Genomic DNA, 24,461 nt, shown 5'->3' on the forward strand with positions numbered 1-24,461 from the left:
ATAGCTGTCCGCTTAGAATACAAAGAATGATGATCAGGCTGCAACGCTATACACTGAATGTTGCGTACACACCGGGTAAGCTGATGTATACAGCAGACACGTTGTCCAGAGCTGTTGACCCAAGAGAGCCCGCAAACACCAAAATGGATGAAAAAGTGAACGCCTACGTGGACACGATCACAAGTGCACTGCCCATAGCAGATGCAAAAATGGAGCTCATAAAGACTGAGACAAACAAAGATGAAACAATGAGACGACTGAGGAAAAGCATCTTGGATGGATGGCCCAACATGAAGCAAGACTGCTCACCTGACATGGCAGAGTACTGGAACTGCAGGGCGGAACTATCAGTGGTCGAAGACATCATCTACAAAGGAAGTAAAATAGTTATCCCAAAGAGTCTGAGAAAAGAGATGCTAAAAAGGATCCATGGAGGACATCTGGGAATCGAAAAGTGTAAGAAAAGAGCACGAGAGGTGATGTACTGGCCACGAATCAACCAAGATGTGACAAATGAGGTGTCAAACTGCACGATATGCCTGAAATATCGAGCAAGCAATCCTGTAGAACCACTAAAGCCACACCCAGCGCCAGACAGACCTTACCAGAAGGTAGGCGCTGACCTATTCGTATGTCAAGGGAAGGACTATCTTGTAGTCACAGACTATTACTCCCTGTATCCAGAGGTTTGTAGACTGTACACCACCACTGCAGATGCTGTGATAACATGTATGAAAGCCATATTCTCCAGACATGGCGTGGCAAGCGAGGTCTTCACAGACAACGGACCCCAGTTTTACAATGCAAGTTTCCGACACTTTGCCAAAGAGTGGGACTTTGTCCACACAACATCAAGTCCTCACTTTCCACAGTCCAATGGACTAGTGGAAAAATCGGTCCAGACAGTGAAAAGACTGATGTACAAGGCAAAAGACAGTGGAACTGACTTCTACCAGAGCATGCTTGTATACCGCACAACGCCGCTCGAGTGTGGTATGTCACCAGCCCAACTCCTTATGGGACGTCTGCTAAGGTCAAACCTACCAATCCCGGAGAACCTCCTGAAAACAAGAGAGGGGGAGAAAGTGAGGAAGTTCAAAGAACAACAGAAAGAAAAGCAAAAGTACTACTATGACAGAGGAACACAAAACCTACCTGAACTCCACACTGGTGACCAAGTAAGGTTCAAAGACAAAACAAACATATGGACTCAGAAGGGAACTGTCCTGAGTGAAGTTCAACCAAGATCATACACCATTCAGACAGATGAGGGTGCTGTTCTGAGAAGAAATCGTCGGGATCTTCTCATGGGACCAGCCACAGCAGGTCAAAAGACTGATACTGTTGAACAACCTGATCACACAGCAGGAAAAAAGACTGATACTGTTGAACAACCTGATCACACAGCTGAGAAATCATCATCTGAGGCAACAACTCAGATTCAAGGATAATCAATCAGAAAATCCTCAAGACGCGTGAAGCCTCCTGAGAGACTCATTGAGCAAGTTTAAGGACTCTTGTTATAGAAGGAAGTAATGTTATCTTATTCTTTCTTCAAGTTCTAGTGTATTTACATATTTCATGTGAACACACAAAACAAGGTTAAAAAACCTTGATATGATAATGATAATGTAAGTTCATTAAGTGTTACAGTTAAAATGCAGAGTAATACAAAGAAAACATGTTGTTAGATAAAAGTAAAATACTTTTGTTTTAAGAAAGGGAGATGTAATGATATCAGCAAATAGTGATGGTATTTGCCTGTTTGATTATGATGCCTTACCAGCATATTTGCCTGTTTGATTATTTATACCTTACCAGCAGAGGGCATGTGAGAGAGAGAGTTTAGTTTTAGTTTTGTTTTAGATGGATCTCTAACATGGTGTCTCCTGTAATGCTGTTAACTTAGATGAACAAACTTTAGATAAAAAGACATTCTCTTTCATGAATGTGTCGTCATTGAACCCACATAGAAATCAATACACTAGTGAGTATAGAAATAGAAGGATAGAGCAGATGAATGCGTGGCTAAAGAGTTGGTGCAGGAGGGAGGGCTTTAGTTTCCTGGATCACTGGGTCTGTTTCTGGGGAAGGTGGGACCTGTACAAGTCGGACGGGTTGCACCTGAACCGGAACAGGACCAACATCCTTGTGGGGAGGTTTGCTGGTGCTGTTGCGGCGGGGGGGTTTAAACTAACTTGGCAGGGGGATGGGATACAGAGGGCAGCTATAGTAGGGGGTGATGCACAGCCAAATATAGAGGAAAAAACAAGTCAGTCTGGAAGACAGAGCAAATATGTAATGGCACAAAGGAGTATGGCAAGGCTGGATGACATTTATTTTAATGCAAGGAGTCTTGCGAGTAAGGCAGATGAATTGAAGGTGTTGATGAACACATGGGAGTATGATATTGTTGCTATCACAGAGACATGGTTGAGGGAGGGGCAGCTCAATAATCCAGGGTATAGAATCTTCAGGCGAGACAGTGGGGCGTGTAAAAGAGGAGGGGGTGTCACAATATTAATCAAGGAGTCAATTGCTGCAGTAGGAGGGATGATATCTTAGCAGGTTCCTCTAATGAGGCCATATGGGTAGAACAAAAACAAAAAGGGGGCAAGCACATTGCTGGGAGTGTACTATAGGTCCCCAAACAGTCAGGGGGAGATAGAGGAACAGATATGTAGGCAAATCTCAGAGAAGTGTAGAAATAATAGGGTAATAATAATAGGGGATTTTAACTTCCCCAATATTAACTGGGATAGTCAGAGAGTGAAAGGCTTAGAGGGCGCGGAATTCTTAAAGTGCATCCAGGAGAGCTTTTTGAGCCAGCATGTAGAAAGTCCTACAAGAGAGGGGCCGGTACTGGACCTAATTCTAGGGAATGTAGCCGGGCAAGTGGTAGAAGTGTCAGTAGGAGAGCATTTTGGTGACAGTGACCATAATTCGGTGAGATTTAAGGTAGTAATGGAAAAGGACAAAGATGGACCGGAAATAAATGTTCTAAATTGGGGGAAGGCCGATTTTAATATGATAAGGCAGGATCTGGCCAAAGTGGACTGGGATCAGCTACTTGTAGGAAAATCCACATCAGAGCAGTGGGAGTCGTTCAGAAAGGAAATAGAGAGAGTACAGCACCAAAATGTTCCCGTAAAGGTCAAGGGTGGCCCAACAAGTCCAGGGAACCCAGGATGTCCAGGGATGCATTTTGGGAGGACTAACAATGAATGGTAGGACCCTAGGAAGGACAGAGGATCAGAGGGACCTTGGTGTGCATGTACATAGATCCCTGAAGTCAGCAGGACAAGTAGATAAGGTGGTTAAGGAGGCATATGGGATACTTGCCTTCATTAGCCGAGGCATAGAATATAAGAGCAGGGAGGTTATGATGGAGCTGTACAAAATGCTAGTTAGGCCACAGCTGGAATAATGTGTGCATTTCTGGTTGGCACACTATAAGAAGGATGTGATTGCATTGGAGAGGGTGCAGAGGAGATTCACCAGGATGTTACCTGGGCTGGAGCGTTTCAGCTATGAAGAGAGACTGGACAGGCTGGGGTTGCTTTCTTTAGAGCAGAGAAGGCTGAGGGGGGACCTGATTGAGGTGTACAAAATTATGAGGGGCATAGATAGGGTAGATAGAAAGGAACTTTTCCCCTTAGTAGAGGGATCAATAACCAGGGGGCATAGTTTCAAGGTAAGGGGCAGGAGGTTTAGAGGGGATTTGAGGGAAAACTTTTTCACCCAGAGGGTGGTTGGAATCTGGAACTCACTGCCTGAAAGGGTGGTAGAGGCAGGAACCCTCACAGCATTCAAGAAGCATTTAGATGAGCACTTGAAACGCCATAGCATACAAGGCTACGGACCAAGTGCTGGAAAATGGGATTAGAATAGATAGGGCTTGATGGCCGGCGCAGACACGATGGGCCGAAGGGCCTCTTTCTGTGCTGTATAACTCTATGGCCTAGAAATTGGGTATGTAGCGCCACCTATTAGCGCCTAAAGAGGGCAGTCAGTGGCTGTAGCGCCACTGGCTGAGCCTCCCGCGATATTCAGCGGGGGCGCTAATGGTGGTGTTAGCCTGTTGCGCTGCGCCGCCACCGATGACGTCATCAGTGTGCGCAGCGCCCCATTAGCGCCCCGATTGCGATATTTGGTAGCGAACGCCGCTGTAGCGCCGTTCGCTACCCGCGCCCGGTTCACGGGCCTTGCTGTGCTGGCAGTGGCGCAAGTTAAGGTGGAGGTGCGGGCGGCCATTTTTTTCGGCGGCCGCCTGCCAGCACCTCCGACCCCGGCCTCCTGACCACCCCCCCCCCCCCGCGGCATTGCCGGCTGTTTCCCGAGAGCCCGGCACTTCTCCTCGGTGCCGGGCTCTTTTGCCGGCACTCGCGATCGGGGATCGCGCTGTTGCAGGCCCCTCCCCCTTAACAATGGGAGGAAGGCCTGCAGTACCGCAGCGCGCCGTGCCGCATCATGTGGCGCTGCAGCACATTGCGCTGCGATATTCAGTTTCAGCGCCCTAAGAGGGACGCGGAGCGCCTCGAGCTTCGCCCCGTCTCCCTCTAGGGGCGCTGAAACTGAATTTCTGACGTTCGCTAATGCTCCGAACGTTGCGCAAAAATCAGCGCCCAGGCGAACTTGGCGCCACTTTGGTACCTCAACCCAATTTCTAGGCCTATGACTCTATGGCCTAGAAATTGGGTATAGCCCCGCTTGGGGCGTTAGAATTGGCGGAGTGCAAATTTTATAGCCAGGCGCAACTTATCGACACCTCGTGCGATATTGGGTTGCAGCGCCCCAAAGGTGATTGAGGCGCGAAATCAGGCATTACACGGGGCAGCTAAGGCGCTAACATGCCGGCGCAACCCAATATCGGGGCAGGCGGGCGCAGCGCAGGTGCTCTCAATAACCGATGACCACGAGACTTCCCGGCGCCGGCCAGCTCTTAAAGGGATGGGTCAGGCAGCTCCAGCATCCACACTCTGCACCTTGTAGGCCTGCAAATCGGCGCAGGCCCTTCTCTGGCGCAACAAACTTGGATCCTATGGAGAGGGTGAGGCAGAGAGCAGAGCGCTTCAGCACTGAGTCTCTGGAGGAATTGGTGTCCGCAGTGGAGCGCCGGCGAGATGTCCTATACCCCGACAATGGCAGGAGCCCTAATCATAAGGTCTACCGACGAGCTTGGAGGGATGTTTCTCTGAGGGTCAACTCCAGCAGCATGGCGACCAGGAGCCCTGTGCAGTGCAGGAAGAAATTCAACGACCTCACTCGGGTCGTCAGGGTGAGTGGAGTTAATGTAAACTTATGCATCCCTCCACGAGCACCTGACTTTATGGCTACAGGGTGCGTGATACCCCAATGGCCATCTGTCAGCAAGCACCCATGGCCCTTTCTGGTCACACACATCCACATTTGACTCAGGGCATCATGTAAGGGCTCTTCCACCATGGGGGGCATGAGAACATCATTCAGGGCATCATGTAAGGTGAAGTAAGATTTAAAAATGAGCGTAACAGGGCACGTTTAGTAGAACGCAATTGCGCAGCAAAATGTTTAAAGATAAAATGTACTAATTACTCGTATGTTTAATTGCAGAAATGACCATACCAGTTTAGAGAGATGAAACTTACAAAAAGAGACACTGACATAACCCTTTTCTGGAAAAACGAAACTTAGTAGTGGTCAAGAGAGAGAGGGTCTCGTTTCTCAGAAATCACATGACCTGATGACTCATTTCCAAGAAATCAGAGGGGCCACAGGCCCCTGCAGTGAAAAGTGAAACTTACGTTATTGGTTACCTTGTAGAAGTTAGACACACCTAGTTAGTGATTAATGTATAGACTTTTAAATCGATTGGACCTCTGGAGTAGGAGGTCTCGGAATATGTGTATAACTGTGTAAACCTCAAGAGATTCGGTGGAGTTGGAGCCTTGTGTTGGGACGCAAGAGCCATAGCTCCCCAGGCCTGAATAAACCGTTTTTACTTCAATTATTGTGTCTGTCTTTCTTACAACAAGCCAGTGTTGTCGACTTTGTATATCACTCAGTCCACACTTTGGGGGCTTACATCAATTGGCGACGAGGATGGGATGCGCGTTCTGAACCAGACTCTCGGACAGCGTTAACCTAAGACGGGTGAGTATGTTTTAATTACCACCTGTAAAATTAGGGGTTAATCGCTGGCGAGACATTGAGTCAGAATCGACGTATAAAAAGAACTATAAGGAGAAAGACACCCTTAATTGAAGGCGGTTAAAAAGATAGGGATAAGGTGTTCCCTAAGCCGTATAGCGGCAAACCGACGGGCGGAAAGACCCCTATCCCGGGAGGCGGGAAATCCTCATTTAGCCGTGTGGCGGCAAACCGACAGGGGCGGAAAGACCCCTACCCCGGGAGGCGGGAAATCCTCATTTAGCCGTGTGGCGGCAAACCGACAGGGGCGGAAAGACCCCTACCCCGGGGAGGCGGGAAATCCTCTTTATCCGTGAGACGGCGAAATCTCAACAATTGAATGAATGGGTGCACCGTGGTGAGTGAATGAGATAAAACCCTACGGTCATAAAGAGGTTAGAACGGACAAGGGTGAGGTCTGTCCCCAGCACCTAGCCTGAGCCTGAATTAAGAGGACAGTAGTCCCATGTGACGGCCAGGATCAAGTAGGACGCCGGGAGCTACAGACCCCACAGTACCAAAACCTCGGGACTAAAGGGTTGGTGTGTGTCTAACAAAACGAAGTGACTAACAGAAAGCAAGAAACTAACTAAAGTGACGCTATAGGGGCGAACAACGTAGCGTACAAACCTAATTCACCAATACCGTGAATTAAGCATTAAACATAGCAGTTAGTTATGACTAAGAGGGTGGAAGAAGAATCCTCAAGGGACCTGGATTCTATAACCCGACTCCTGGAAAATAAAAAGAAACAGTGCAGAGAGCCAAAGGCTTGGTGGGGAGGAGCTAAAGATAAAGAGGCAACAGATAATGTAAGGAATTGAAACAGAAGGGAGAGATAAAGAAGGATAAAGATCTAATTTGCAGGCGAACCAATTTGAAACCCCAGCAAAAAAAAAACAAACAAACAGGGATTTGGAAACTAGGGAAAGCTGTTGAGTCACAGATTTAAAAAGGAAGGAAAAGATAAACTTAAAGCTTTACCAACATGGAAGTTATTAGCATCTGTATCAAGACAAGTAAAACACGAGATTTGCTGAGTGAAAGGAACCTTAGACATATGCTGGAATTACAGTTTGTATAAAAATGTGTGAGTGTGGATGTTTTCCTGATTAGGAATGTTTAAGAGGATTCAATATTCCTTTGTCTGAAAATCTGTCCGTTAAGAAAAAGAAATGTCTGCTGTGTGTTGTAGCTCCACCCACTTCTCTGTGTTAAAGTAAAAGCATTTAACCCCTTTGTCTTGTCTGGGATTTTTGGAAGTTTAAGAATGTGCAAATAAGATTGTGCCCTCAGAATGAAAAAAACCTATTACAATTTGAGTTAAGCTGAAGTGTAAAAACTGAGAAGAGCAACAAAAAGTTTGTTTAATGAAAGATTAAGTTTCAGTCTAAGATCTAACCTTGAAGTTATGAGGTAAATTAACCTATTAAAACCAGACTTTCATTGTGGCCACAGTGAAATTCTGGTTGATGTAAATTGGTGTAGTCCAAATTGAATAAGATAACTCAACTCTGCAAGAATATCCGATAGTGGCAGGTCCCTCTACAATATTTAATTGACTATGGTACTGGAAGCCTTATAGAAGGCGGGACTAGAGTTAAACCTTAGAAAGGTATAGGTAGGGAAGGATGACGTAGTCTACCTAGGATACATAGTGACACAAGGGAAGAGACAAATGCCCAAAAACAGATGGGAGGGGCATTAGGACTGGCTGCGTGCTTTGATTGCTCGCAAGCTTCTAGGGATGGCAGCAGGAAGGGACCGCGCCAGAGAGGGGAGGGGGATCCGAGGATGTTTGTTGATGCATTGGTAGGGGGCCGACAGTGCAAAATGTTAATAGACACAGGAGCCACAATCTCATTGACAGACTTACCCTTACCCCGAACGAAACTTTCAGTTAGTACAGCAGGAATCGGTGGACGAAGAATCAGGGCTTATAAGAGCGAAACAGTCTTACTAGAAATTGGCTGTATAATAATACCTACACAGTTGTGGGTATGCGAGAACACCGAAGGAACAATCCTAGGGATAGATATACTACGAGAAGTAGGAGCTTTAGTCGACCCTAAAGCGAATGAAGTGTACTGGCCCCCAGATTATAAGTCAAACAAACAGGCAGGCCCGGGAAACAAAGTAGAAATGGCCCAGCCTATACAGGATTTGATCAAAGGGGGGTAGCCAAAGGAAAATGTGTAAACCTATATAGATAGTCGGAATGTCTTTGGGGTGGTGTCTGATTACATGATAGCGGGAGTAGGCAGGGATATATGACACCAGGAGAAGACCCGTAAGAGACAAGAATATAATCAAAGAATTAGTAGGAACCTCTCTCCTACCCAAAGAGTCCGTAATAATAAATTAAAGCACACAAGAGGATGGGCAGCTAAACGATCAACTGAGAGAGGGAATCTGACCAATGAAGCCCAAATGTTCATGTTGAATCAAAGTGTGAAACCACAACTGTCTTTCAGTCAGGGATGTTTTTTGGGTTGCGTGGAGTGACGCAATAATGTTTAGCTCCACCTTCAAAAGCCTGCGAAGGAGTTAACCCTTTCCACTGACAGCTGTTTGAGTTCACCAAGCAACAACTTCAGTATTACTGAATAGAATCTAAAGATATTGGACATTATTAAATTTAAGTTTCTTAATGTTAAGCTGATATTTCCCCACAGTGATAGAAGGAAAATTAGGATTTGATAAATGGAAGTTATCTTATAAACTAATTGCAGCACCGTCTCAAACGGCCGGGAGACTGCTGGGGAGGCTGTCCTGTTACCCAAAGATAAATCTGGACAGATAGTTAGAGACATGAGGCCAAAGACCAACAGATTATACGGGATCGAGAACAGGATACACGGGACGACCAGAAGGAGGTCTTAGCAATAGATAGCAAAGTGATAGCAGAAATAATACCAGCCAAACCAGGGCTAGCACCCAGATGGTCAGGACCTTATGAAGTATTAATGAATAATGACACGTGCTCATGTAGATGGGTCTGGAACGGGTAAAGGAAGGTGGAAACACTGGACCCAGTTAAAAATATATAAGAAAGACAATGAGTAAACCAGAGATGGTGCCCTTTTTGACAGAGTGAGGAGTATACTAGAAGATATAAAGAATGGGAAGGGGAGTTACTACATATATCAATGATAGGGCTGTGTATGATGATAATAGGCTGTGTATGATGATATTATATGCCATAGTTAGCATCTTCAGGTATGTCTGGGGACAGAGCCACAGAACAAGAAATGAACCAGATGTACAGCATTTTGAACTGATAAAATGTATAAGAGCAGAATAATTCTAACTGGCTGGTGACGACCAGCCCCCTTTTTGTAATTACAGGAACATTGGACGTCCGGAATGAGATGGAGCGTCCTCGCCTTGATTCTAGGGATAAATATAAGTATTGCCATTATCGAGGGGGATTAGTAATAAGGAGAACACAGGATGAGGTGTATTTTAGTGTAGCACATAGAGTTACTAAGCTTGCCATTAATAGGAGTACTTTTGAGATACAAAACAAACCTGGAACTCCCTGTGGGTAAAACAATTAGAGGATCCACAGGAGAAAAAAATCTATCTTACAAAGATGTAAGAAACGGGGAGTATTGGAAACGACCGGAGCAGGGTATGCAGCCGGGTTAGCAACAGTTAATAGCTTGGACATAGAAGGAGTAAACGAAGGAGTAGAAGAATTACAAGCAAAAATAGAGAAGTTACTAAAACAAGCTACTGGAAATAGCCAGCAATTGACACTGGCAGGGAAACCAAACAATAATGCAATTGTCGGGGGTGGAAGAGATAGTAGCCCCCCATGCAGAAACAATCAATACAATTATTGATAGACTTAATAATGCTTCTCGCCAAACCGATAAGGAACTAATATGTGCCACGTAGGGCTCATGGCTATTATCGAATGCTCAGCATAACATGAGGCAAATAAATAATGGACAGATCCCTGATTGGATTACTAATAAGGATCTGGAACCTTGGATTGACACAAATAAAAGCCTATGTAAGGAATGTAAAATGGGACAAGTATACCGGGCAGGTGATTGTCTGACCCCATGGACTAAGATGATTGGCTTTGTACTGGCCATCCCACAATTCCCAGAAGGGGGACAACCCCGATACGATGTGATTAATATAGGAGAAGTACAAAGGGAAAGTGGGTTAAATATCATGATGTCCCTACCAAGGTGCTTGGGAAAGGGATGAAGATAATAAACAGAAGAATGAAACCTAAAGGGGGGTGGTAGTGGATGGGTGCCACCACAAGGGAAGGACATGGGTGTGCACACACCCCCCCACCGAGGGAGACACATCCGAGTACGGATTTACGAAAATTACCAATTGCACCCTCGAGGTACACCCAAGGGGACACACTGGACCTGGGTAGCATTAAGGAACAATGGGACCTGTTGTGTCACCACAATTGAACAGAAATATGAATATCAAGATATGGCTTATACCATTCCCCAACCAAACCGTTGTTTTGGTCTAAAGATACCTACACAGATAGGAAAACCTGGTCATTTGATAATATGGGGCTTACTAAAAAGGGTTGAAACTTATGTCATACCAGAGCCCAAGGCAATTCCTAAGTTAGAGGAAGCTTGGACAACATTAGAGGAAACTCACCCACTTCCTCATATTTTGATAATTGGGGACCAGGATGGTCGGGGACTGTGGGCGCCTCGGTGGTACAAGGCATAATGATATTCCTCTTGATTGTTATTCTGATATATTGTGTATTTTTATTTCTCCAGTGCCTTTGTGCCAGAATGAGTAAGGCCGAAATTGGTGCGGTGAAGGAAGTAGAGCCTGAAGAGGGGCAGGAAGCGATGTTAAGAATGGACAACTCCCCCGCCTCTCCAAGGCAAATGGTGTAAGACGCGATGGGAAGCCCTGAAATTATATGGGATTAATTGGGCATGGTAATTAAAGACCGGGCCGGCCAACCGTATGATGGAGGTGGCAGAAGGGGGGTGGCAGAAGGAGGGTGGTGAATGAGGATCGGTGTGTGATGACAGTCTCGAATTGGCACGTCACACACCCCACGTGGGAATGAGGGACAGGCTTGAGCAGAAAAGCCTCAACCATTAGTGCAGGGTCTAAGGGGCCCCGGGAATGGTTACACCAGAAGGAGTGCATAAAGGAAAGACCACCCTAAAGGAAAGCCCACCGTAGAGGAAAGACCACCATGCCACAGGGGGGGTAAGTCGGCCTCCAAATTGATAGGATATATACATGTATAACCTAGACTGGTAGAAGGCCAGGGAGTGCACGCTCTGGCAGACACCAGGCAGTGGATATGCATGTTGACCTGTTTTGGAACAATTGTCCAAAAGGTCAAAAGGAGGGACTGAAGTAAGATTTAAAAATGAGCGTAACAGGGCACGTTTAGTAGAACGCAATTGCGCAGCAAAATGTTTAAAGATAAAATGTACTAATTACTCGTATGTTTAATTGCAGAAATGACCATACCAGTTTAGAGAGATGAAACTTACAAAAAGAGACACTGACATAACCCTTTTCTGGAAAAACGAAACTTAGTAGTGGTCAAGAGAGAGAGGGACTCGTTTCTCAGAAATCACATGACCTGATGACTCATTTCCAAGAAATCAGAGGGTCTACAGGCCCCTGCAGTGAAAAGTGAAACTTATGTTATTGGTTACCTTGTAGAAGTTAGGCACACCTAGTTAGTGATTAATGTATAGACTTTTAAATCGATTGGACCTCTGGAGTAGGAGGTCTCGGAATATGTGTATAACTGTGTAAACCTCAAGAGATTCGGTGGAGTTGGAGCCTTGTGTTGGGACGCAAGAGCCACAGCTCCCCAGGCCTGAATAAACCGTTTTTACTTCAATTATTGTGTCTGTCTTTCTTACAACAAGCCAGTGTTGTCGACTTTGTATATCACTTAGTCCACACTTTGGGGGCTTACATCATAAGGGCTCTTCCACCATGGGGGGCATGAGATGATAACTCAGGGCATCATGTAACATCACTTCCCGTCCTTTGCCCTGCAGGCCAAGCTGACGCGGAATCGAAAGGAGCAGCTTCGCACTGGAGGAGGCCGTCCTCAAGTGAAGCGTCTGACGGATCTCGAGGAGAGAGTCCACCAGATTGTGGGAGGACGCCTGAGTGGTCCTGTCACCACTGCAGCTGCCGGCCCCATTGTCCACAGCGATGGTAAGTTTCTCAACTATTGCAGCTGTCACCTTCCAGTTGTTTCCCCCACCAGCATGCTTTCTCACTGTGGACCCATGTCATAGCATTGCCGCACTGTTGCATCCCTTGCTGCCAAACTGTCCTTTTGCTAAAGCCACTCTTCAGCCTCCCTGCTTTCAGATGCTGCATCACCAGCTCGGGAGCCGGCCCCTCAAGCTGCCAGTGCCAGTGCCTCCGGAGGCGACGACCAGGAGGAAGCCGGTCCATCCGTGCCAGCCTCAGGGGAGCCACCGCATGTGGAGACTGGGGATAGTAGTTCCCTTGAGGAGAGGGGGGGGTGCTCTGATGAGGAGCCAGTTGCAGGGACCAGCGGCCTGCAGCAACGCGCGGGGGGTAGGGACGCTCGGGGGCCGTCTCCACAGAGGGCGAGGCAGGCCACCATGACTGCTGCACAGAGTGCAGAGGAGGTGCGTAGCCTTGCCGATATGAGCGCCCAGGCCCGGCTCAGGCACACTGAGCTTATGGCTGCAGTGGGAGGATGCCTGAGTCCATCGACACTCAGGCAAAGAGTGTGGTGGACTTTGGGGCAGCAATGGAAAGGACTGTCCAGGGCTTCGGGGCAGCAATGGAAAGGTCTGTCCAGGGCTTCGGGGCAGCAATGGAAAGGACTGTCCAGGGCTTGTCCGAAGCAGTGGAAAGGACTGTTCCGGCCTTGTCCGAAGCAGTGGAAAGGACTGTCCAGGGTTTCTCCGAAGCTGTGGCACCTGCCACGCAGGTCCTCACTGCTGCCACGCAGTCACTTGCTGGCCTCGTCCACATGCAGATTGAGGCCACGTGAACACTCACTGCTGCCACCGTAGCTGCATCAGGCAGGATCACCCCAGGCCCTTGCAGCACCACAGCAGGCCATGAATCTGTGGAGCAGTCGATAGCGGCGGATGATCCGGTGCAGCACCGTCAGAGTGCCAGTGTGTCGGCCGACCACGGTGCAGGTGCCCTCTCACTGCATGTGACCAGTCCTGATGCCAACTCTGGCACGTCAGCAGAGCAGCTGCCACCACCTGCGCGGCACACTGCTAGCAGACATGCCCAGTTGGAGCAGCCTGCTTGCGGGACCTCCAAGCCCAGAGGTCGGCCAGGCCATCCCTCAGGGGCTTCAGCGCCTCCAGACACTTAGCAGGCGTCCCCCAGCCTTGACCCAGCCACTGGGGTACAATTACGGAGGAGCTGCAGGGAGGGAAGGGGCCGACCTCGTAAGAGGAGTCGGTCTCCATCAAGGGGTCACCAGTAGAGGGAGGTGCTAAGACGTCTCTTTTTTCAGATTTAAGGCCGTCCACACCTGCTGTGTTTGTTTGTTATGGTTTGGTTATTTTCGTCGGGTTGCCAGACAGTTATCTGTTAGTTTGTTAGTTATGATTTCTGTTGCCATTACGTTGTCATGCTGGAAGGAAGCACTTGTTTGAAAATAAAGAAAACTTTTTATTTACAATCGAGCTGTACACTATTTACAATCATCGATGCCTTCATAGGCTTACAGCAAACCGGAGGGCGCTGTTCGATTCGCAGCCACCATTCCGTCCGAGGAGCCTAGAACCGAGTCCTTATGAGCCTCTGACGAACGGCCCTTCCAGGTTCTGGAGCCCTCCCATCTTCCTCCTCCTCCTCCTCCTCCTGATCCTCCTCGCCCGCATGCTCCTCCTCCTCCTCCTCCTCCTCCTCCACCTCCTCGTCCGCCTGCTCTGCTGGACCTTGAGGGTCGGCTGGCATTGGCTGGGTGCGTCGAATGGCCAGGTTGTGGAGCATGCAGCAGAAAACAACGATGCGCGCCACATGCTCCGGCGAGTACTGTAGGGTGCCCCCCGAATGGTCTAGACAGCAGAAACGCTGCTTCAGCACACTAATTGTGTGCTCCACAATGTTCCTGGTGGCCTGATGGCTACTGTTGTAAAGCTCTTCTGCCGGGGTGGTGGGCAAACGGAGTGGGGTCATGAGCCATGGGCAGAGAGGATAGCCCTTGTCGCCCAGAAGCCAGCCTCGTGGGTGATCCGGGGCCTCAAAAAGGTCAGCCACTGAGGTCTGCCGCAGGATGAACGCGTCGTGGCTGCTGCCAGGGAATTGTGCGTTCACCGCCATGATCATCTGCCGGTGATCACAGACCAGCTGCACATTAAGGGAGTGGAAGCCCTTTCGGTTACGGAACTCCTCCGGATTCTGCAATGGCGCCCACAAAGCCACGTGTGTACAATCAATGGCCCCCTGCACCATGGGGAAGTCCGCAATAGCCGTGAAGCCCTCTGCACGCTCCCCCTGCTTCTCCAGGGTCAGAGGGAAGGTGATGAAATCGCGCTTCCTTTTGTAGAGGGCAGCTGTAACTTGCCGGATGCAGCAATGCACCGCAAATTGAGAGATATTAGAAATGTCCCCAGCTGCTGCCTGAAACGATCCGCTGGCGTAAAAGTTGAGCGCAGCACTCACTTTCACGGCCACCGACAGAGAGGTCCTGCACCGTATCCGCAGCTGCAGATCCCCAGCAAGCAGGTGGCACAGCTCAGAGACAACATCCTTACCAAATCTCAGGCATCGCAGACACTGCTCCTCCGACATGGTAAGGTAGGAGACCTGCTGCCTGAAAACCCTGGCAGCGTATGGTCGGATTTGGCGACGTCCATTGGCCCTCCACCTTCTGGCCAATCCCGGCCCTCTCTCCCTCCGTCTCTGTGCCCCTGCCAGCTGTTCAGCAAGGATAACGTGCCCCTCCAAAGCAGCTCCCATTATTCTGTCTGACGAATAAGACGCAGTCAGCTTTCTGGATCCAACTGCTCTGAACAGGGCTGAAGGTCCCAAGGCTCCTCTGGCTCAATAACAACAAGTCTTTGCCACTGAAGGTCTGCAACTCTCTCCAGCAGCGAGCAGAATGGCCAGGCCAAATGGCTGCCGGTTTTATAGTAGTGCTGTCCCCTTTAAAGAGCACCCCCGAGTACGAGATGGACCTGGTAACGTTCCATCCAACTGTCACTAATAGCGCCAGGCGGAACGGAGGGGGGCGCCACTGAATTTCCGGTACGGGGCGCCAAAAAGGCGTTGCACAATGAAATGACGTCATGATTTGGCTGCGCCCGTGAGCGGGCGCAAAGACTTAGCGCCAGTGCGAACAGGCTACTCAATATGGCCGGATGCGCTAGGATCACTGCGCACGTCTGAAAATTGGGTAACGCCCCAAATCTCGGGCTCTTTAGGCGCTAATCGCTGGTGCAACCAACCGAATTTCTAGGCCTATGACTCTAACTTATAATGGGGAATGAGGAAATGGCAGAGAAATTAAATAAATACTTTGTTTCTGGCTTCACGGAGGAAGACACAAAAACCTCCCAGAAATATGAGAAAACCAAGGGTGTGGCGAGAATGAGGAACTAAAAGAAATTATTATAGTTAAAAAACAGTACTAGCAAAATTAATGGGACTAAAAGTCGATAAATCCCAAGGACCGGATGACCTACATCCTAGGGTTTTGAAAGAGGTGGCCTTTGGGATAGTGGACGGATTTGTTCTCATCTTCCAAAACTGTATAGATTCTGGAACGGTTCCTGCAGTTTGGAGGATAGCAAATGTAACCCCGCTATTTAAGAAAGGAGGGAGAGAGAAAACGGGGAACTACAGACCTGTTAGCCTCACATCAGTAGTTGGGAAAATGCTGGAATCTATTATAAAGGATGCAATAACTGGGCACTTAGAAACTTATAGTAAGATTGGGCAGAGTCAACATGGATTTATGAAAAGGAAATCCTGTTTAACAAACCTATTGGAGTTCTTTGTGGATGTAACTAGTGGAGTAGACAAAGGAGAACGGGTAGATGTGGTGTATTTGGATTTTCAGAAGGCCTTCGATAAGGTCCCACACAAGAGGTTGGTGAACAAAATTAGGGCACATGGATTTGGGGGTAATATACTAGCATGGATTGAGAATTGGTTAACAGACAGAAAACAAAGAGTAGGGATAAACGGGTCTTTTTCAGAATGGCAGGCTGTGACTAGTGGGGTACCGCAAGGATCGGTGCTTGGGCCCCAGCTATTCACAATCTATATCAATGATTTGAATGAGGGGACTAAATGTAAATTTTCCAAATTTGCTGATGATACAAACTAGGTGGCAGTGTCACTTGTGAAGAGGATGTGAAGAGGCTTCAGGGGGATCTCGACAGGCTCAGTGAGTGGGCGAGAACATGGTAGATGGATTATAACGTGGATAAGTGTGAAGTTATCCACTTTGGTAGAAAAAACAGAAAGGCAGAGTATTTCCTAAATGGTTGGGAAATGTAGATGCTCAAAGGGACCTGGGTGGCCTTGTACAGGAGTCACTGAAAGTGAATGTGCAGGTGCAGCAAGCCATTAGGAAGGCAAATGGTATGTTGGCCTTCATTACAAGAGGATTTGAGTACAGGAGTAAAGAAGTCTTACTCCAATTATATAGGGTCTTGGTGAGACCACACCTGGAGTACTGTGTACATTTTGGTCTCCTTACCTAAGGAAGGATATACTTGCCATAGAGGGAGTGCAACGAAGGTTCACGAGAGTGATTCCTGGGATGGTGAGACTGTGGTATGAGAAGAGATTGAGTAAACTAGGCTTGTATTCTCTTGAATTCAGAAGAATGAGAGGGGATCACACTGAAGCATACAAAATTATTACAGGGCTTGATAGGGTGGATGCTGGGAGAATGTTTCCCTTGGCTGGGGAATCTAGAACCGGGGGCCACAGCCTCAGGATAAAGGGTAGGCCATTCAGGACAGATGAGAAGAAATTTCTTCACACAGAGGCTGGTGAATCTTTGGAATTCTCTACCCCAGAGGACTGTGGAGGCTCAGTCATTCAAAGCAGAAGTCAATAGATTTCTGACTAGTAAGGGCATCAAGGGACATGGCGGTGAATGGAGTTGAGGCAGAAGATCAGCCATGATCTCATTGAATGGCGGAGCAGGCTCGAGGGGCCGAATGGCCTACTCCTGCTCCTATTTCTTATGTTCTTATGTTCTTAAAATGTCATGGACAGGTATAAAAAATAATCAAAAAGGCTAATGGAATGCTGGCCTTTATATCTAAAGGACTAGAATACAAGGGGGTCGAAGTTATGCTGCAGCTCTACAAAGCCCTAGTTAGTCTGCACCTGGAGCACTGTGAGCAGTTCTGGGTAGCACACCTTAGAAAGGATATATTGACCTTGGAGGGAGTGCAGCATAGGTTTACCAGAACGATACCTGGACTCCAAGGGTTAAATTACGAGGCGAGATTACACAAACTAGGATTGTATTCCCTGGAATTTAGAAGGTTAAGGGGTGATTTGATCGAGATTTCAAGATATTAAAGGGAACTGATAGGGTAGATAGAGAGAAACTATTTCTGCTGGTTGGGGAGTCTAGGACTAGGGGACACAGCCTAATGGTTAGAGCCAAACCTTTCAGGAGTGAAGTTAGGAAGCACTTCTACACACGGGGGGTGGTAGAAGTTTGGAACTCTCTTCCGCAAATGGCAATTGATGCTAGATCAATTGTTAATTTTAAATCTGAGATTGAAAGATTTTTGTTAACCGAAGGTATTAAGAGATATGGGCCAAAGGCGGGTATATGGAGTTAGGTCACAGATTAGCCATGATCTCATTGAATGACGGAACAGGCTCGAGGGGCTGAATGGCTGACTGCTGTTCCTATGATGCCCAGTATCAAAGGACTGAGTTTAAAGGAAAGAGAAACTGGAGCTCCTTAGACTTGAAAGGAAACAATTGATATCAGATCTTATAGAAGTATTTAAAAAAACATTTTTTAAATTTGTTTATGGGATGTGGGTGTCGCTGGCAAGGCCAGCATTTATTGCCCATCCCTAATTGCCCTTGAGAAGGTGGTGGTGAGCCGCCTTCTTGAACCGCTACAGTCTGTGTGGTGAAGGTACTCCCACAGTGCTGTTAGGTAGGGAGTTCCAGCGATGATGAAGGATCGGCGATATACTTCTAAGTCAGGATGATGTGTGACTTGGGGGGGGAACTTGGAGGTGGTGGTGTTCCCATGCGCCTGCTGCCCTTGTTCTTCTAGGTGGAAGAGGTCCAGGGTTTGGGAGGTGCTGCCGAAGAAGCCTTGGTGAGTTGCTGCAGTGCACCTTGTAGATGGCACACACTGCAGCCATGGTACGCCGGTGGTGGAGGGAGTGAATGTTTAAGGTGGTGGATGGGGTGCCAATCAAGCAGGCTGCTTTGTCCTGGATGGTGTCGAGCTTCTTGAGTGTTGTTGGAGCTGCACTCATCCAGGCAAGTGGAGAGTATTCCATCACACTCCTTACTTGTGCCTTGTAGATAGTAGAAAGGCTTTGGGGAATCAGGAAGTGAGACACTCACCGCAGAATACCTAGCGTCTGACTTGCTCTTGTTGAGACAGTATTTATGTGGCTGGTCCTGTTAAGCTTCTGGTCAATGGTGACCCCCGGGATGTTGATGGTGGGGGATTCGGTGATGGTAATGCCGTTGAATGTCAAGGGGAGTTGGTTAGACTCTTGCTTGGAGATAGTGTACAAAATAGGAAACAGTATTATATCAGATAGCTACTTACAGGTAAGCCAAGATATGAAAACAAGAGGTATAAGTTAAAACTGGTGAAAATAAAATTTAGAAGGGATGTCAGGAAGAAATTCTTTGTGCAAAGGGTGTTCAACACTTGGAATAATCTTCCATGTAGGATAGTGGAGGCGAAAACCTTAGATTCATCCAAGAGACACATGAAGTGATGGGAGAATGCAATTTCTTTTATTCTGGATGGATCAGCGAACATGGTCAGAATGGCCTCCCTCATCTGTGTCTATGTCATGACCTTGTGTGCTCCTTTAAGTAGTAAGTGCAGACTCTTTAATATGTCATCAATAATTGGAATCATCGTAGTGAGTAAGACCCAAAATATGCCACAAAACATGTAAAAAAAATGGAATAAAGAATCGATGTGCACAGTATAATATAATAGCATGAAGGGTCCCAGACCTGAAATGTTAACTCTGTTTCTCTCTCCATGGATGCTGCCTGGCCTGCTGAGTATTTCCAGCATTTTCTGTTGCACAGTATAATAGTTAGCTAGATTCTATATTGTGTGAATTAAATGTTATTTCATAACTTAGAATGAAACGTGACAAGTTTGCATTATTATTTTCACAATTCTTTGGGAAAGCCTTCTGTAGGAGATGGAAATTGATATTTTTTTACAAGGAGTATTGCCATTTATTACTAAAAAGATACCTATGGCAAAAAAAATAATCTGACCCTGTGATTCCCATCAACCGTATTTAAAAAACAAAATTTTTGTGTAATTAATTTGCTTCATGATTTCTCCTAATTTGAGAAATAAAACAAAGTGAACATTAAGCTAGTGAAGCTGGACAGTGCAATACTGCTGTTGACTACTTTTCTCTATCTTTCAAGCTCTACTCCTGAGACTTGAGCACATAATTCAGTGTCGTGCTGAGGGAGCGGCCCACTGGCTCATGTTTTAGGTGAGACATTAAACCGAGGCCCTGTATGCCTCCTCAAGTGGATATAAAAGATCCCATTGTACTACTCAAAGAATTCAGGGGAGTTCTCGGTGTCCTTGCCAACATTCATCCTTCAACTGAAATCATTAAATCACAGGGTCAGACAATTTTACGGCCATAGGTATCTTCTTAGTAATAAATTATCTATTTTTTCTATTGCTATTTGTGGGACCTTGCTCTGAACAAATTAGCTGACATATTTTGCTACATTACAACAGTGACTCAAAAATACTTCATTGGCTGTAAAGCACTGTGGGATGTCCTGAGGTCATGAAAGGCGCTATATAAATGCAAGTTCTTTCTTTTCAAAGTGCCATATCACGCTCACATTTAGCTCTTCAAAAAGAAGCATGAAATAAAGGACCCAGTTAAAATATTTGAACAAAGCTTTATTTGAACTCGACTATAATAAACCAGGCATACTAAGTAAATGTTGTGATATTTATTTCCTTTGTGTAATGGATGTATTTTCCCCCCTCTCCAGAATCATAGCTGTTGGCTCAGAAATGAAAAATGCTGTAATTGATGGATCAGCTGCTTTTTAAAAATAGTTTTGGAAAAGTTTTCTATCACAGTGATAAAATGGTAAGATTATATTTAAGAACTTGAATTAAAAATGTATCAGAAACTGTTGCATCTAATCTGGTTACAGCAGTTTATAGAAGAATTATACTCTACAGCACAATTTATTTGGGGTATTTGCTTTGCTCACAACAATGATTCTGTAATTATTTTGCTGCTATGATATTTGTTCTTTCTTTCAAAGTTTCAAAGATCAATAGTTGTGTTAATGCCAAGACACAGTTGTTACTAATTAGCTCTGCAGTCTCGAGATAACAGTTTGTTTTCAGCATTCTAACTTCAAAACATGTTTTTGCTCCAGCAGTCAATCGTGACATTCCTCGAAGGTCTTTGAAAATCAGAAATATGATCAAATAAACAGCTATGTTTTAGTTCAGTTGGAATCGGTGTTAACGTAACTAATCATGTGGTTTTAAACTTATTTTTCCTATCTCGGCAAGGATTGATAAACCTGCCTAAAAACACCAAAGGATGAGAGGATTGAATTTAAATAGGAGGCCGAGATTGCAAACAGTTGGTTTCAACCAGAGACAGTGGCCGGGGAGGGGAATGGAATCAGAGGCAAGGGTACGGAGTTTGTGCGGGGGTGCTGAGACAATGGTTTCGGTCTTCCCAATGTTTAACTGGAGGAAATTGCAGCTCATCCAGGATTGGATGTCAAACAATTAGGCTGACAGCAAGATGGCAGTGGAAGGGTCGAGAGAGGTGATGGAGCGATAGAGCTGGGTGTCATCGGTGTGTATGTGGAACCTGATGCCATGTCTCTGGATGATGTTCCCAAGGGACAGCATATAGATGAGGAAGAGGAGTCAGCCAAGGACAGATCCTTGGGGACTTCACAGAGGTAACGGTTCGAAGACAGGAAGAGAAGCCATTACTGGAGATGCTCTGGCTACAATTGGATAGGTAAGCATAGAACCAAGCAAAGGGAGTTCCTCTCAGCTGGAAAACAGAGGAGAGGCATTGGAGGAGGATGGTGTGGTCAATCTTCTTAAAGGCTGCAAAGAGATCAAGAAGAATAAGGAGGGATAGTGCACCACGGTCACAGTCACAGAGGATATAATTTGTCTCTTTGATTAGGGCCATTTCAGTCATGTGGCCGCAGAAGAAACCTGATTGGAGAGACTCAAGCATGGATTTGGAGGGAAGATGGGTACAGATTTGGGAAGCAACAACACTTTCAAGGATCTTGGACTCGAGATGGTAATTTGCATGGACAGAGGAGTCAAGGACTTTTTTTTTGAGGAATGGGTTGATGACAGCACTTTTGAAGGGGAGAGGACAGTACCCGAGGAGAGGAAACCAGCAAGCATGGGGGCCAGGAAAGGAAGTTGGGTGGTCAGCAGTTTTGTGGCAATGGGGTTGAAAGAGCAAGATGTGGGTCTCAGGGACAAGATGATCTTGGAAAGGGCATGAGGGAAGATTGGAGAGAAGCTAGAGAAAGACACAGGTTCAGGGCTGGGGCAGTGGGAAATCTTGTGGAAAGTTTTGTTTGGTGGGCAAGAGGAAGGGCGGATGCAGCAGGGGCAGCTAACGGATGGTCTCAATCTTATGAAAAAGAAGTCCATGAGGTCCTCGCACATCATTGGAGATGAGGGTAGAGGGGACAGGAGAAGGGATTAAAGAGATGGATGGTGTTAAAGAAAAGAAGCCATGGGTTATTTTTGCATTCCAGGATGATCCTGGAGTAGTGAACAGTTTTGGTAGAGCAGAGCAAGGCCCGATAATGCTTGATTTGGTCCATTCAGATCTAGCAATAAATGGCTAAACCATTTGTGCGGCAGACACATTCAAGTCTGCACCCCTTGGACTTGAGGGAGCAAAGATGGGGGCCGTACCAGGGGGAATGAACAGGGTGAGAGAGGGTTTTACTGGACATCAGAGGTGGAGGTGAAGGAGTGATTGAACAGATCAATAGCTGCGGAATTATTGTGGCAAACAGAGGGCCAAAGATTAGACAGCTGGGCGTTTGAAAGTGCAGTTGTAAGTGACTTGGGGGAGAGTTATTTTGTGAGGCGGATACAGAAGGAAATGGGATTGCAAGGGGGTGGGGTGTGAGTGGTGAGGGATACAGGAAGTGATCAGAGATGGCCTAGTCTGTGATCGAGACAATGAAAGTAGAGAGTCTACCTGAGATAGGAAAGTCGAGAAAGGAATGTTGATGCAGCTGTCAGAACGAATCAATGCTCTTTCACTGTCTACAGACCGTGGTAGCAGATGCACAAGAAATTAACGCGTCTACAAGGTTTGATTTTAATGGGTGGAAAATCACAGGAATGAGGGTTCTGGACAAATTTCCAATATGCGCTCCTTGCATGCACCAGGAGTACTGATTTCAAAAATTTAAAACCTTGTGTTTCCTTTCAATTATGTTATTCCTTCCTCTAAATTAGAGTGCACCTCACTGTAACAGTCCTTGGCACCCAAGCAACTCATGTATTGCAGTAAACACCCATAAAGTTGCAAAACACAGTAACATGGGAAAGTTGAGAATTAAGGTCCACCAGTCTCATATCAGGTAGTTTACAACTGCAGCACTGACAGTGAGGCTGGCTTGTACTTTACTTTCTTTGTTGCAATTACCTTTTGACATCTAAGTTTGTTTTAAAAACAAAAGCTATCATTCATCCATGTTTTTGTTGATGACAGTCGTGTGAAATGTTTACCGAAGTATTAGCCCCACCCTTTCCAAATGTAGTTTAAGTGACTCCCAGTTATGCCTTTGTGTTCTGCACACTTTAGAGCCCTATCTGGTTATATTTGGACCATTTGTCCTGCACAATTTCAATCTACCTGTCAAAGGCGCCCAGTCAAATTTATCTATAAAGTCAAATAGCCTCCTGGCCACATTTTAAAAACTGCTCATTAAAGTCAATTGTCCTGCTCATTCTTTCAATACCCACAAATTGTACTGAAAACAACCCAGGTGCCATTACCTTAGCACCTGAGTTGGTCAATATTTATTCCTCAACCAACATAACAAAAACAGATTAACTGGTCATTAACATGTTACTGTTTGTGGGAGCTTGCTGTGCGCAAATTGGCTGCCGCGTTTCCCACATTACAACAGTGACTCCACTTCCAAAAAGTACTTAATTGGCTGTAAAGCGTTTTGAGACGTCTGGTGGTCGTGAAAGGCGCTATATAAATGCAAGTTTTTCTTTCTTATCATATTCTTTAAACAAACCCATCATATCGTTACATTTCTTTAGTTCCCCAGACCATCTCGCCATAGTATAATTTGTGAAAATATCACCAGGGAGAAACCACAAATATGGCAGCAAAAAATAAAATCCGCTGGAAAAGAAAAAAATCCATTCAGGCTTTTATCTAAACTGGAAAGAAAACTAGAAACAAATGATAGAAGCTGCAAAGGGAAATATGTGCACCAAATATTTCCTGATTACAATCTTTGCTTTCCAACCGGCTAAGATTAAACAGAGACCCATTGTTGTAAAGAAATCACAAAAAGGTCAACATTTTTGTTCAGCGCCATTTTCTACTTAAACAGATAACAATTACTTAAACTTTATTCAGACTTACTGATCTCAGTTGTATGAGGGTAAAGTAGAAAATCAGCAGCACATCAGTGCAGGAAATATTATTACCTCTCCATTGGTGGCTGTAAGGAAGTTGAAGGGGTTTCCTTCTGTAAAACTCAGGTGTGTGCAACTCCACAGCAAAGAGATGATGCGATCTGTATTCGTCGGTGGTTTGGATAAAGTGGAACTGGGTAATTGGGCAGGTTCAGTCAGTAGTAATAATAATAACTACCTCAGCGCGTAATATAATCCGAGCTGTGACAGGCACCAACCTAACATTGATTTTGTTCCTCACCTGTTTTAATATTGGATATCTATTTCCTTATCCACACTGCAGTAAGACATCTTGGGGGAAAAATTGGGTGAGTAGCGCCACCTGTTAGCGCCTAAAGAGGCAGTCAGTGGCTGTAGCGCCACTGGCTGCGCCTCCCGT

At 46.2% G+C, this 24,461-nt stretch overlaps 1 protein-coding gene across 1 annotated transcript in view; it reads right to left on the bottom strand.

Annotated features, from left to right (window-relative positions):
- The window catches only part of dnase1 (deoxyribonuclease I), a 208,574-nt gene extending 184,381 nt beyond the window's left edge, over nucleotides 1-24,193 (bottom strand). The window contains exon 1 of the mRNA XM_086002268.1: nucleotides 24,095-24,193. Within this exon, the coding sequence (XP_085858394.1) occupies nucleotides 24,095-24,102 (8 nt within the window). The 5' untranslated portion in view covers nucleotides 24,103-24,193. The remainder of the gene's footprint in view (nucleotides 1-24,094) is intronic.
- Between the last annotated feature and the right edge of the window lie 268 nt (nucleotides 24,194-24,461).

Source organism: Somniosus microcephalus, chromosome 11 (genome assembly GCF_052327205.1).
Source record: "Somniosus microcephalus isolate GS21.2 chromosome 11, FLI_Smic_1.0, whole genome shotgun sequence".
Classification (NCBI taxonomy): domain Eukaryota; kingdom Metazoa; phylum Chordata; class Chondrichthyes; order Squaliformes; family Somniosidae; genus Somniosus; species Somniosus microcephalus.